Below are 15858 nucleotides of genomic sequence, written 5' to 3'. Positions count from 1 at the left end.
ATGGCATGATGTGGGCATTGTCTCTCTAATTCCTTCCATCTCATCCATGACTCATAAAGAGTTTCATCTTCTCTTGGTCTAAAAGCTGTCATTTGATTCCTCAATTCTTGAGTTTTTTCAGGTGGAAAATATTGTGCAAGAAATGCATCAGTGAGTTCCTCCCAATTTGTAATGGAGTTGTGAGGTAAAGAATCAAGCCAATCCAATGCTCTACCTTTCAAAGAGAATGGGAATAGCTTCAATCTTACTGCATCATCAGATACTCCAGGTTGTTTTTGCATGTCACAGATCATAGCAAATTTCTTCAGATGTGTGTATGGATTTTCAGAAGGATGTCCTCCAAATTGAGAATTCTGAATCATTTGAAGAACTCCAAAATCCATCTTGTAACTATTTGCATCAATTCTTGGTCTTGCTATGCTCTCTCTCAAGTCATCAAAACGAGGAAAAGCATGATCCATCATACTTCCCCTAGGTACATTAGCATTTACAACCTCTTCACCTTGGGCTGCATTTTCATTGTTTCGATCATTTTCAGCATTACCACCAATTCTAATTCTTTCATCAGCCATGTCTGCTTCTAATTCAGTTTCTCTCAATGCTTCTTTTCTTTTTCTAGTTTCTCTCTTGTTGGCTTTACAAAATTTCTCAATTTTAGGATTGAACAATAAGGATGTGTCACTTGTGCTTCTAGCCCTTCTCATAAAAGATTAAAAGTACCTGAAAAAGAACAAACAAACACAAATGAAAAGATAACAAAGATAAAACTATAAACAACTAAAATAATCAAGAATTCAATCTTAAACAAATAACTCCCCTGCAACGGCGCCAAAAACTTGATGTGGCCTAACCGTAAGTGCACGGGTCGTACAAGTAATATAGAAAAGATATCATTCCCACGAGGAGTTGTGTTAATGATTGAATTTTTAATATAAAAAGTTGACTAAATTGAACTATTTTTAAAATTAAAGTAATGAATTGATGGGTAATGGAGTATGAAATCTATATGTGCAAAATTAATAATCTATTCAACTATGTAATGATTTAACTAAATTTGCATCAAATTAAAATAAGTAAATTCAAATATGGCAAGATTTTAAAATGGCAAGTAATTAAATTCAATTAGAAATTAACAATGATAAAAAGGCGATTCCGGAGTTCGGGATTTCATATTCGAGCTATTTTGGGATTTTAAATTGGTTATCCAATCTTGTGGAATTTACGGGTTTTAAGGACATTAATTCTTAAATCCTTTGAATACCCTTTCGAGTGAGACAAAGAGTGCCTTAATCAATCTAATCCTACTTTCGTGGAGTTAGAGTTAATTAAGACCCATTAGGTTCTTTAATTAATCTGTGAATCCTCTTAATCCTTAGCCTATTTCTAGGTCTAAGTTAATTAAGTCCAATTTCTTGATTATTTATCACAGGGCCTTCTCCTTTCGGTGCCTCAACCATGGATTAAGAACATCACTTAATGGGATCCTACACTAAGCATGTCATTAAGCACACAAGAAATGAATAAAACTCATTAAGACCACAAAATATGGATTACTCAATCAAAATCCACAAAATATGTCAAATATTACAACCCTTACTCCAGAATCTAATTAAAACTACTCACTACCCATAATATTTATAAGATATTCTGAGTTTAAATGGAAATAAAGCTTTAATCTAAGCTAAGAAACAAAAAGCTCAACACTAGAAATGTAGGAAAAATGTAAGAAGAGAAAGAAATCTCCAAATCTGGTTGGAAATGGTGTGGAAAATGATTGTGACTCTTCAGCTGCTGCCTCTCCTCTCCCTTTTCTTCCTTTCCTTCTTGTCTCCCTCTAAAATGGGAAATGAGGCTATTTATAGCATTTTCTGACATAGAGCCCTAAAATGGTGTGTTTTAGGAGGGATTTTACGAGGAATCTTACGCGACTCATTAATGAAATCTTTGTGGGATTGCATAAGTGGATGCATAAGTCATGCGATCCCTTATGCGATTCAGCTTATTTAGTTCACTTATGTGAAACTGCATGACTTGGCGCATAGGTTATGCACAATTCCGTGAGATTGCATAAGGGGGCATGAATCTGCATAAGCCATGCACTCTCCTTATGCACAATTCGGCAGGTATTGGAACAGTGATTTTTCTCCTTATGCAGATCTGCATGGCTTATGCGGCAAGTTATGCGCAATTTAGCCAATGCATATTTCAACTTTGAAACTTGTTTTTGGCATCTTAGGCTGTAGAGATCACTCCTCTATGGCAACTTTTCTTTTTAGTCCATCAAGAACACCATTTTTCCTACAAAACAAAGTAAAAATTACAAATTAATCCAAAATAGACAATTATGAAAAACTAACTAAATAACTAATGAAATTAGCTAAAAGTGACTAATAATCAAATAAAATGACTATGAAATTAAACCTAAATGATTATGCAAAATGTATGCATCATATACATATAAGGCATGCTTATGTATTTACTTATAATTATATGTATATGGCTATTATAGGCACGCTTTGTGTTGTATTATTATTATTTGATGAAATTGATATAGGTGTCGCCTTAGGGTAATTTGGAGTTATGTGCGTGTATCGGTGTGCATGAGGTGTGCTATTGGATATGGGTAGGACGGGCAGATCGGCTTGAGCTAGTCTCGCTTGGGACCCGATCCTTTTATGATAAGTCGGGGTGAGTACAGCTTTAAGTTGATCTCGCTAACCCTCGCATTTGAATTATTAAGAAAAAGTCTGGCTCGAGTTGATCTCACTAGCAGAGGTTATAATTAAGATAGCTGCGTAGGGGATCAGTTCCCATATATATATATATATATATATATATATATATATATATTTGATTGATGTAACACATGGGTGTATGAGTGCTTCAAATTATTCTTTATGCGAATATTATTTAAACTTGATTGAATGTGTTGATATATGTTGCATTTCATTCTTAGGGATGCATTAGTCCTAGATAGTTATAGAAATTATATTTAAAATCAATATCTTACTCTATGTGTCGAACGCTCACTCCTGTTCAATCTATTTTTCCAGGTTATAGGAGGTTCTCTTTCTTTGTAATTAATCTGCTTCCTTCCTCGCAAGTTTACTAGCATCAAATATCAATATTTCATAGTATTGATTAAAAATTTAGACTCCACATGTACTAGGAATATTATATTTAGCATGAAACTGGAAAAGATTTTTTGTTTTGAAATTGTAAATCTATATTTATGCATGTGTGATTGAATGAGATGAATATACCTTGGATGAGGGAATTGAACTCCCGTTTAATATGATTGTATGTTGAGGATCATGAGGATGAACAGAGCTCTTCAAATTTATATATCTTGTGATCACAGGTCGAGTGAGCTAAAACTCCCCGCTGGTTAGTTCAATTTATGGTCAGACTTTATTCAATTGATTTCTTGAAACTAAAGAAGGAGAGAAAGATATTTATAGATTGGCAAGGAGGAGAGAAAAGAAATGTCAAGATCTCAATCAAGTTAGGTGCATTAAGGATAAAGAAGGAAAAGTGTTGGTGAAAGATGAGGACATTAAAGAAAGATGGAGAAATTATTTTGATGATCTCTTTAATAATAGTCAAAATGGTAATAACGTGAATATAGATTATAGAGCAATAGAAAAGAATGTAAATTATACTAGAAGGATTAGATTTTTAGAAGTAAAGGAAGCATTTAAGAAAATGAAAGTGGGTAAAGCCTGTGAACCCGATGGAATACCAATTGAAGTGTGGAAGTGTTTGGGAGATATAGGAGTGACATGGTTAATTAACCTGTTTAATAAAATTCCAAACTAAAAAAAAATGCCTGATGAATGGAGGAAGAGTATTTTAGTACATACTTTTAAAAATAAGGGAGACATACAGAGTTGCTCAAACTATAGGGAAATTAAACTCATGAGCCATACTATGAAGTTGTGGGAGAGAGTTGTGGAACATCGACTTCGTTATGATACTTCTATCTCTCCCAATCAATTTAGCTTCATACCCAGTCGTTCAACTATGGAAGTGATCTTTCTCATTAGAAGCTTGATGGAGAAATATAGAGATAGAAAGAAAGATCTACACATGATTTTTATCGATTTGAAAAAGGCTTATGGTAGTATCTAAGATATATCTTATGGAGAGTGTTAGAACAAAAGAGGGTATCTATTAGGTACATACAAGTGTTAAAAGATATGTATTAAGGAGCAACTACTATTGTGTGCACAAGGAAGAGGACACAAGAGATTTTCCTATCTCAGTTGGATTACACCAAGGTTCAGCTGTAAGCCCTTACATTTTTATATTAGTTTTAGATGAATTAACGAAACATATACAAGAGAGTATATACCCCTTGGTGCATGATGTTTGCGGATGATATAGTTTTGATAGATGAGACGCAAGGAGTAAATAGAAAGTTAGAGCTTTGGAGAAGTACTCTAAAGTCAAAGGGATTTAAGTTAAGTAGAATGAAGACAGAATACATGCATTGCAAGTTCAGTGAAGGCCAAACTGATAATAGAGAAGGAGTTAGTTTGGATGGAGTGGTATTGTCTCAAAGTAATCACTTTAAATATCTTGGCTCAGTCTTTCAAGTATATGGGGGATGTGAGGAGGATGTTAGTCATAGAATTAAAGCCGGATGGTTGAAGTGGAGACATGCCACGAGAGTTTTATGTGATCACAAGATTCCCAATAAGTTGAAAAGAAAATTTTACCGTACAGCCATACGACCGGCCATGTTATATGAAAGTGAGTATTGGGCACTGAATGAGTCGTATGTGTCTAAGCTAAGAGTTACGAAAATAAGAATGTTAAGGTGGATGAGTAGCTATACTAGACTAGATAAAGTTCGTAATGAGAGTATTAGAGAAAAGGTAGGGGTGGTGCCAATTGAGCATAAGTTGAGAGAAAGGAGATTGAGGTGGTTTGGTCATGTGAAGCGTAGACATACGGAAGCTCCAGTTAGATAAGTAGAACACATTAGGTTAGAGGATAGAAAGAAAAGAAGGGGTAGGCCTAAACTGACTTGGAGGAGAGTAGTACAACATGACTAGAAGTATTATACATTTCTGAGAATTTAACCCAAAATCGTTTAGAGTGGAGAAAGAGAATTTATATAGCCAACCCTAAATTTTTGAGATAAAGGCTTAGTTAAGTTGAGTTGGACTCTAAATATAGACTTTACAGTCACGCTAAAATCAATTAGGTTTACTACAAATTTTAGAAACCTTATACTAATCAAAATCTTAATATCGGTGTGGCCCATAATTTGAGTCGTGATAAAAAATAGCTAAAACCATGTCACCATATGAAATATTGATAGCCAACATAAAATAATTAATTAAGTTTCACGTATTAGTTTCTTTTCTCTTTTTTAAAAAATAGCACCATAATATTTGGGATTATTATTAAAAGAAAAAAAAACTTTTCAAAAAAATAATTATTAAATACTTTTTCAAAAAATAATCATTTTAAAAATTAAATAAATGTTTTAAATTATTTAATTATTTAACAATTTTATAAAAATAATAATATAACAAAATATGGGCACGTTCGTTGGATTGCTGACATTTTAGATCTTATCTGGTTTAAAATAATTTTTTTTTTGAAAAGTTTACTTCTTGATAAGTACGCATTAAATTAGTAACTTTTAAGAGGTACTATTTGAATGTTTTTAGCTGATAGGTTAAATTTTTGGAAAATAAAAATATAATAATAAAAAGTTGGCAATAAAATTTATATAAACATCTCTACTTTAAATATAAGTGTAATATTTAAAATAATTAATTTAATAGAGTATCATATGTTGCCTAAACACTCAATTTACATAATAAACATGTAATTTTTTTATGATATAATAATAAATAAAATATAATAAAAAATTTTATCAAAAAATATAATAAAAATTCTTGATTTAATTAAAATTTTTTCCCCTTTATATGATGCATATTGATTACAAAATAATATATATCATAAATTTTTCTTCTTTGCAACTATAGAGAAAATCAATAGAGGCAAAGTTGAAAGTAAAAGACTTATCCTAAGGTTAAGTTCCTTAGATTAAGCAGGAGAATTTACTTCCCTAATCAAATACAACTCATCAACTTCCTGAGAAATTAAACAATCATAGCAATTAAACAAATCATTATTGTTAACCAGCAATTAAACAAGTAATTATTTCACACTATGAAAACTGGAACCAAACAAAGCTTACTAACACATGGATATTTTGTATTTCCTTTATTGCCCACACTCAAGAATCTAAATTACCAATCTACCATTACCAGGGTGCGACAGATGATATCTTCAGAACGCTCCAATGAAAAAACAGTAAAGCCACGTCTCCTTCCTACTTTAACCATCTATAAATTTCAATCTCTACCCGCATAGTCCAAAGCTTCGCATTTCCTCACAAAAATATGGCCTTTTACGCTCGCCTTCTCTGTTTTCTCCTTCTACTAGCCGTCTCAACCGTCGATGTTTCTGTAAGTTCCGCTGTAACCTCCACCATAATCGCCTCTTGCATCGTTTTTCGCTAACATTGTTTTCGAAAAAAAAAAATGCAGGCCGACGATGATTGCGTGTACACGGTGTACATAAGGACCGGGTCGATCATCAAAGGAGGAACAGACTCCATCATCAGTGTTAGGCTCTACGACGTCTACGGCGAGTACGTGGAGATCCGGAATCTGGAGTCCTGGGGCGGCCTGATGGGGCCTGACTACAACTACTTCGAGAGGGGCAATCTCGACATTTTCAGCGGGAGAGGACCCTGCCTGACCGCTCCAGTCTGCGCTTTGAACTTGACCTCTGATGGAAGCGGACCGCATCACGGCTGGTACTGTAACTACGTTGAGGTGACTACCACTGGCGTCCACACGCCTTGCTCGCAGCAGCAGTTCACGGTGGAGCAGTGGCTCGCCATTGATACGGCGCCGTATGAGTTAACGACCATCAGGAACCATTGTCCGTCGGATCTCGGTGATCTTAAAGGTCTCGATGGAGTCAAACTCAAATCTGCTGTCATGTGAGGCGTTCCGCTTTTGTATTGTATAATAATTATCGGAGATGATTATCGATTAACAGAGATTGTTCTGTTTTGTTTTGGTGTGTGTGGGTGGGTGTGTGTTTTGGTCTTAACCTTGTGTATGGTAAGGTGTGCTTAATTAAGAAGTGTCCAATTTGGTGGCCGAGTGATGTGGTTAACTTGTCGGTACTCTCTTCAATGCTCATTAATGGAACTGATCAGAGGCAAGGAACCGTATTAATTAATGGTTTGGGTCTCATTAACATCACATGGGGGAGGGAAATGTTGAAATCGGATTGGGTCAGACTTTCTTTGACCTTATTTAATTAAAAAAAAACACATTACATAATGTAAAATTTATAATTAACACTTATATTTATATTTTAAAATAAAAATAGAAGTTTTTAAATTTTGAATTAATTATATATTTTTATTTTTTCATTTTTAAAAATTTTATAGTTAATAAAATTTTTATTTATGATTAATTTTATTTTTAAGTTGTTATGATTTTTTTTTTAAATTTATCATTTAATAATTAAATTAATAAAAATAGATAAGAGATGAAAGTGTATAAGAGTGATTATTCAAATAATTGAATTGAAAGAACTTTTTCCAAACAAAATTTAATTGAATCATAATTGAAAAAAAAAATTGAACATAATCAAAAATATTTGATCAATTCTTGATTATTTTATATTTTATTTAGTTAAATATTAATAATTTATATCAATCAATGCTAGAATTAATCTATAAAGTTATTCTTTTTGTTTTGACTCATTTATATAAAGTTATTCAAATTAGGATATATAACTTTCTAAAGAATTTCTTAAAAAGTTATAAGAAAAATTTCATGTTCACATATATAAATTTTTGAAATCAAATTAAAATTAAAATTTATTAATTTTTAAATTTTAATATTATTTGTTGTTTAGTTTTTAAGAAAAATTATATTTTTTTATCTTTATTTTAAATAAAAAAATAACTTTTTCATAAATAAAATTCCTTTAACTTTTTACAGTAAAATTAATTAATTATTTATTTAAAATATTTATTTATAATACTAAAATGATCATACTATTATAAAATAAATAAGACATATTAAAAATATAAATAAAATAAGGTTTTAAATATATTTTATAATAAGTTAAATGAGTAAAAAAATATTTATATGCTTTTTCAGTTTTAGTTAAATATTTTAATTTTATCACTTTAATTTCAAATTTTTATATTAATTTTAATAATTAATTTAATTGAATTATTTAATTAATAAATGTAAATATTTACCTATATTATTAATATTAGTCATTCCTTTTATTTTAAAATAATTTTTAAAAACTGATAAAAATATTATTTTAATTAATTTCTCTATTAGTATGAAAGTTATAATTTCATTTATTTTGGTTATATTATTTATTCAAATTTTACGTTTAAATATTTATTTTTTTACTTTTTACCTTAAATTTGAAATAAAATTATGAGAAAAATGTAAATAAAAAAAATAATTAAGAAGAGAGAAAAAAATTACAAATTAAGTTAATAATATTGATATATTATTCATTTATTATATTTTTTGTCCATATAAAAATTGTTAAAATTAATGAAAATGTTAAAATTATTGAATAAATTAATAAAACTAAAAGAAGAAGCTAAAATTGATAATGAATGAAAAAATTTGAATTATTTTTGTTAATTAATGAGTTCAATTGATTTTAATTAAATTTATTGTTAAAATTGAAAACAATAGAAAAAAATTTATGATCAAACTGATAAAATTAAAAATTTTGATTAAAATTGACAATTGATATATAGGTTTTGATTTTTTTTTTCTCATATATATATATATATATATATATATACACATGATGAAGCGTACAGTTTCAAGGTTTCATTTTCATCGTCTCACCTGCAGATAAAGAGAAAATGGGTAGAGATCCACTGTAGAGGTCTCCGATGAAGATTTTTCGACGCTCAAGTTAAAGAGTAGTACTTTGTGGAGAAAGATTAAAAAAAGAATGAGGAGAAGAGAAGAGGAAGACTAAACTCCTTCCTCCTTATCTGATCTTACTTATGAGAAATGGATGGGAGTATATTCTAAGAAATATTTTTTAGAGGGTATATATGTGTGTGGAAGATATGAATAATTTTATTGAAAAAAATTATTTCTATTGTTGATTGACAAACACTTTTTTTTTTTTAACTCAATTCAACTCAATTAAGCCTTTATTCCAAAAATTTAGAGTCGGCTATATGGATTTACTTTCTTCATTCTGAATGATTTTGGATTAAATTCTCAGAAATGTGTAATGCTTCTAGGTCATGTTGTACTACTCTCCTCCAAGTTAATTTAGGTCTATTCCTTTTTTTCTTTCAATTTTCTGACCTAATGTGCTCTACTTGTCTAACTGGAACCTCCGTATGTCTACGCTTCATGTCTACGCTTCACATGACCAAACCACTGTGAAAGTTTTCTTAAAAATATAAAATCAGACAAAAAATTATTTTTTAAAAAATAAAGAAACTCTTAATTTTTTTTCTCTGAAAAATAATAAAATATTTTGCAGTGCTATAAAGTCTAATTAATAATTTCATTATTTTTAATTTTTAAATTTTATCCATGGATTAAGAGAGAGTGTAAAATTGAATATGACATTCTGTACCTATACTGGAAAAGAAAGGAGACTCAGTCGAAATGAACTCTCTGAAGAAATAATACTTCTTTTAGGAATTTTCTCAAATAACCTCTTTGAATCCTCAACTCTGCTACTTATTGCATATCGTTTCATCTATAGAAAATTTTTGTCAAAATTTAATTTATTATAAATTTAATATATAAATATATGAGATTCAAATATTAAATAAATTTTATCATATATTTTATATCTTGAGTTTATGATAGACAATTTAAGTAACAAAATTCTATTCAACTACTCAACTTTTTTTTTTCTTTTCCTTGTTTATTTATCTATTTTTTTTTCTTTTCCTTGTTTATTTATCTATTTTTCTTTTGGGTCAAATTGAGAAAGAAGAAACAAGAAGAAAGATATGAAATTTTGAATTCTGCAACATCAAATAACTCCTTCATTCTTTTTTCCTCTTTTTTCTCAATAGATTATAAAGAAGTTTTTTGTATAATTTCAAATTCTCCCAAAAAAATTTTCACACAAGCATATAGCTATACATTAAAAAAAAAAAAAAGAAAAATTGTGCCAAGTATATTTGCTTAATTTACGTAAGAGTCTAAATATGGTACCAAATTTTAATTTTCTTTTCTAAATTATACAATTGGCCTTGTCTAATTCGATCTTGTTTTCTCCTCATTTATATGCCCTCAGCAATGGTAGCCATAAGGAGTTCCTCAGCTTTTGGTTGTACAGGCCTTAATGTTGCTGCAGGTTCCTGCATTTGGTGTCTTTCTCCTTTTCACTCTTCTTGCTCTGCTTTCTTTACAAGTTCAAGCCTCAGCATCCTTCATTCATCCCTATGCTTCTTAAGCTGTGCTTTGGCCTCTAGCAATCCCTTGCCCACCTCTTCATCGTCTGGTGCTTCTTTATGCAAGATCTCGTAGTCTTGTATTGAAGCTTCCCATTTTTCCAACTATCATATCACCAAAATAAACATCAGATTCAGTAGAAATTACCCATTTTAGAAGATTTGCTATAAACCCAAAAATATTTCTTTTCAAACAACTAATATTAAAGATTGAGAGCAGAAACCAACTCCCACTAGTTCAATCAAACAGTCACTTAATAGACATGTTAAAATTCCAGATATACATGTACTATATATAATTAGTCACCTTGGCGTAGCAATCTGCTCTCCTTAGTCTAGCCTTGGAGTAATTAGGACGCATATTGAGTGCACCATTACAGTCCTCCACAGCTTTTTCATACTGGCCAAGCTTAGACCGACAGGCGGCTCGGTTGCACAGTAAAACCGAGTTGTAAGGATCATGTTCAAGTCCTTCACCATATGCATTAGATGCTTCATAGAATTTGGCTGCCTTGAAAAGCTGATTACCAGTTGATCGAGCTGCTGCCACAGCTCTTGCCTTCTTCATTACCATGTTTGCTTCCTTATTGTTAGAATCAAGCCTAGTTGCTCGTTGAGCCGCAGCCAATGCTTCCTCAAATCTGTCAAAATGTCCATTGCTTCAGCCATTACTATCAGCCTAACATATATTAACATATCTACTGAGCATGATGGCCGGTACATATTGGGCATTCCCTAACACATTACCTAAAGTCCTTCCTCTTTTCAAGTGTTTAATACTACCCATTACAACCTTTCCTCCATATGCAATTGCAGTTTACATATGAGTGAAAATTGTAACACTAACCTGCCAACAGCCATGTCGACCTGTGCTCGTACCATTAACAAATTTGCATTACCAATAGGTCCAAAATATTTGGTACATTCATCATCTTGGAAATTTGGACCCTTTTTTAGTACTTCGTCTGCTTCTTGGTGCCTATGCAGCTTTATCAAGGCCTCTGCTTGCAATGCATATATCTTTTCATTACACAACAAAAAGACCCATGTTAGTATACCAAAGTAGCTGAAAGAGATAGAGAATTTTGGATGAGAAATGATAAATTTTGGTGTCTTACTAGCAGTGCTGAATCCGCACCAGAAGAAATAGCAGCCCTGGTCTCCTTGATCAAGGTGTTCCAGTCTCGTAGTCTTCGAGCCTCGGTGCACTTGTTGAGATGGATCTGAAGACCCTTAGCTTTAGCAATGTCGACATGGTCAACTTCTGGCCCTGAAAGTTTATAGTGATATATAGTTTTTTCCCCGTCCCCTAATCTATGCACGATAGATACAAGAAGTGTATAAGAGATTAACATGACTGGCCATGGATTAATTTTCATAGAAAAAAACACTAATATGACAATAAGTTATTACCTGAGATACAAGTTTGCTAAACGAAGGTGAGCTCTATGATAATGAGGGTCAATTCGAAGGGCTTCTCTGCACTCGAAAACTGCCTCAAGAAGCCTACCTAGAGCTGTCAATGCCGCGCTTTTATTGCTCCGATATGAAGCCTTATTGGGATCAATTGAGATTGCTGCATCATACAAAGCCAATGCCTCTGCGAAATTCCCATTCTTGTAATCTTCATTGCCCATAATTTTCAATTGTTCAGGGTCCATTCTAGTAGAGAGAGCCCTGCATAAGGAACCTCCAGGCTGCTCAGCGCCTGGTTTCTGCTCTTCATGTTGTTTTTTCACTACATTTCCCATCACGCTATTCGGGTATTTCCCATTAGGCATGGGATTCTCTTCTCTTGCAGGCTTAGGAAGGTAATCAAGAACATTGTATGAATTCGTATTTCCTCCACCACCATTTCCCCCGGATTGCCTCAGATTGCCTAAATTGCCGAAAAGCATGACATTGCTAGATGAAGCCCGGACAAGCGTGCTGTCTCCTTTAGTCTTTTGGTGATCAGCAATCATACTTTCAAGCTCGCCGGATATGCTAACTGCTTCCTTAGGTAGCTTCCTACCTTGATGAGGATAACCATAGTTTTGGTTACCATGAAGTTGGTTAGCCGAAATTTTAGCTGCGTCCTCTGAAGGTTTTCTACCATAGTTTTGTTGGTGCTGCGGAGGATGGTGGTTCTGTTTCTGCTGTTGTTGTTGTTGTACAGGAAGGATCTTAGGGTGATCAGGAGCTTTTCTGCCAGGTTTTGGAGCGCCATCTGATATGGCCGGTAAGTTATCTAAAAATGCAGCCTCATCAGAGCCACTCCTCCGTCTCTTTGGAGTGCTTGGCGTCCTGACAAATGTGTTTCCATTCATCGCAGGAAGTGAGCTACAAGAAGTGGTTCTCTTTTGCCAAAAACTTCGTCGTCCAAAAACTGCATTTATTAGGCCACAACCAGATTTCTTATCAGGCGAGACGTCCCCCATTTCTCTCTTACCCCTATGAATTCCTATATGGACAATGCTGTTTCTCTAACAGGGAAGAATGGTACATTTTCATGCCCAAAAAGGCATTAAAATCTGAAAACAAATATGCAAAGATTGCTGGTCGATGGGTTACATAGAATAAGAAGAAGAAGAAGAAGAAGAAGAAGAAGAAAAGGGATTGAATTATTAGGCAAGAGAAGAGAAGTGGGGTATGAAACTAGCCTAGCCCCAGGAGATGATTTACAAGGCCTCCTGGAGTGGCAGCCATGAAAGAAAGATTCTTGTTATTTTCTTCTCTCTCTGTTATGGGTTAGAGAGATGATATTAGATGGCATAACCAGGGTGGCAAAAAAAAATTCCTTGAGAGGGAAAAGAAAGAATAGAAAATTACACTTTGGTTTGATTATTCTTGGTTGTCTTTTTTTTTTTTTTTTTTGTTAATTTGGGTGGTGGAAAATGAAAAGCAAGAGACCCGGTCTTACGAGAAATATAGATCTCTAGATTTTTGGCAAAGAAAAGAGTTCATACTAGTTGAGATCATAAAGATTGGAGGGAGGGAGAGGAGGGCACGTTGGTGTGCTCTTTGAGCATCCCACGTTTGTGGACAACTGTTTCTCTCCATTTTCTTTGGGAGCCCCTCTTTATAGTAATTCTACCAAACTTGTCTTCTCTGTGCCTTGTCTTCCTTCCATTCATTAGTTCATATGCTCTGTAATTGCATACATTAAAGATTCAATAGAATCGATGTGGTTTGGAGGCCAAATCATGTAAATAATTCTCTTCTCTTTTCTATGCATTGCTGGCTGCTTTACTGTAACTATGCAGGTGATTGTGTGAATATAATTTGGATGGATTTTTATTAGGGTTGTGCAGTTTTCGGAGGTCTGAATCGAATTGGAGAATTGTAAATAATATTGAACTAAACTTATTTTAATGCTTTGGTTTGATTATAATTTTTAATTAAGAATTAAATCAAAATTATATAAAAAATAAGTCGAAACCATACCAAATTGAGAACTAAATTTATACATATATTTCTGAGTTTTTCAAATGCATTATATACTTTCAAAAAATATATATATTAATTCATAATTATATTTGTATCTTACGTTTAATTATTACATAATAAATAGTTAAAATATATATTACATAATAGCTAAAAGATATATTATATGATATATTATATATTAATAACCAAATTCAAAACTTAAATTCTAATTTAAGTATGACTTTTTAAAGAAATAATTACATAAAATTGTTTCAAGAACTGAGAGTCGAACTGGAACGTATTAAATTGAACCGAAACAAAAAAAATCAAAAACTATACTAAATCAGAATCGAAAAAGTGAAAAATCAAATCGAAACTGTACTAAAATTTCAATTCGATTTCAATTCTTGTGTAGACTCCAAACTGAACCAAAACCGCACACTCTAATTTTTATCATGAAATTATGTTTGAATTGTTAATAGATAAAATGTAACACCCCTAATTTTTAAAATACTTATTTTATGTATAAATGTTAATATTTTATTTTATTAAAATTTTGAGAGTTTATGTAAAATTTTTTGAATTTTAGAAATTGGATTTAATTTTTCAAAGTCAATAAACTTTGTTAATTTTTACAAATTAATTTAAAGATCACATAGCAAAACTAAAAATATATTTAAACTCTATAAATTTTTCTAAGTTTTCTGAAATTTTTTTTTTCTGAATTTTTGGGCTTCATTTTTTGTCCCAAGGCAGAGTACAAAATTCAAATTTTGGTATTTTGAATCGGACCACCAAATCAAACCGGACCAGGTCGAACCGATTGAATCGGACCAGCCCTCTCCTTTTTCGTCCTCGCCCGCTTCGCTTCCGACACCCTCCCCTTCCCCTCCCTCCTCCCCTCACCAACCAGCAGACACCCTTCCCTCCCCAACTCACCGGTGCACCTCCAGAGACCTCCCCCACCGCCGGCTGTGGCTCTAGTGGTCAGAAAAGTGCACGCAAAGCTCCTTCAATGCGCCGCGCGACTTCTCGTTTTTCAAGCCAAAATCCAACTACTGATCGGATAGGGTCTTATTCCAAAACTCATCTACACTTCAAGAGTTTTCCATAGATACTAAGAATACCCAAATCCATCAAGCGGTTTGTCCAGTTTTTTTTCGAAAAAATTTAGTCCATTTTAATTTTTGGGCTAAATTTCTCGCAAACCGTGAACCGCACGAAAAATTTGAGAGTACCAAAGTGCTCTCCTCGACAAGAGCTTCGCGGCAATACCCATTTCAAAATTTTTGATACTGTTTTTCGGTGAGTCCCACGAAACTTTGCAGTATTTTTCCGGGCACTAAATAAGCTTAATAAATTCCGTAAAAATTATGTACTAACCCCCGTGTTATGGGCTTCACATAGGTACATTCAATTTGTGGAAATTCAACTATTGATCAGGTCTGCATTTTTGGGCTGGACAGACAGGCTACCGAAGCTACTTTAGAACCGAGCCAAGATTATAGGCTACCCCACCATTTTTAGACATCCTGGATATGTTTCCGATATTAGAATTGGCGTAGGTAAGCCCGAATCCTAAGTTTCCTTAATTATTTAGTTTCTAATTTAGTTTTAAAATTCATAAAATATTCATGGGTAGTTAGAAAATTATAATTCCTTTTTTATTAGCTTAGTAATATTGTTAAGGACAGCGGGGCAAAATTTTAGAATTTTTAGAGCTCATTTGGGTAATTTTTGCAAAAAGCATTAGTTGTAGGGATTAAATTATAATTTTTCAAAATTATGGTTGTTGACTGTTTGGATGGGCCCAGGAGGAGCCATGTGATATGATTGAGATATGGTTGTGTGACTTGTAGATATAAAAGTGTATTTTTGAGTCATTTTACAGGTTTGGTAGATCCTAGGTATAGAGAGAACTCTGCTGG

General features: G+C 32.6%; 2 protein-coding genes and 1 non-coding gene across 3 annotated transcripts; 2 read left to right on the top strand and 1 right to left on the bottom strand.

The window, feature by feature from the left end:
• On the top strand, nt 1–107 carry LOC131181741 (small nucleolar RNA R71). Its single transcript, XR_009150220.1, has one exon. It is a non-coding gene; the product is annotated as a small nucleolar RNA R71 (small nucleolar RNA).
• Nucleotides 108–6322: 6215 nt separating this feature from the next.
• On the top strand, nt 6323–7278 carry LOC110663441 (PLAT domain-containing protein 3). The gene is made up of 2 exons (XM_021822727.2): nt 6323–6491; nt 6573–7278. The coding sequence occupies exons 1-2, from the start codon at nt 6426–6428 to the stop codon at nt 7035–7037; spliced, it is 531 nt and encodes a 176-aa protein (XP_021678419.2). The 5' UTR covers nt 6323–6425; the 3' UTR covers nt 7038–7278.
• A 2842-nt stretch (nt 7279–10120) lies between these two features.
• LOC110652282 (TPR repeat-containing thioredoxin TTL4) lies at nt 10121–13223 on the bottom strand. The gene is made up of 5 exons (XM_058150563.1): nt 11936–13223; nt 11641–11836; nt 11370–11542; nt 10830–11163; nt 10121–10627 (listed from the first exon to the last, which is right to left on the bottom strand). Exons 1-5 carry the CDS (start codon nt 12940–12942, stop codon nt 10502–10504), a joined length of 1836 nt encoding a protein of 611 aa, XP_058006546.1. The 5' UTR covers nt 12943–13223; the 3' UTR covers nt 10121–10501.
• Between the last annotated feature and the right edge of the window lie 2635 nt (nt 13224–15858).

Source organism: Hevea brasiliensis, chromosome 7, assembly GCF_030052815.1.
Source record: "Hevea brasiliensis isolate MT/VB/25A 57/8 chromosome 7, ASM3005281v1, whole genome shotgun sequence".
Classification (NCBI taxonomy): Eukaryota; Viridiplantae; Streptophyta; class Magnoliopsida; order Malpighiales; family Euphorbiaceae; genus Hevea; species Hevea brasiliensis.
Note: the sequence above shows the minus strand (reverse complement) of the source record. Positions and strands in the feature narration are given on the sequence as shown.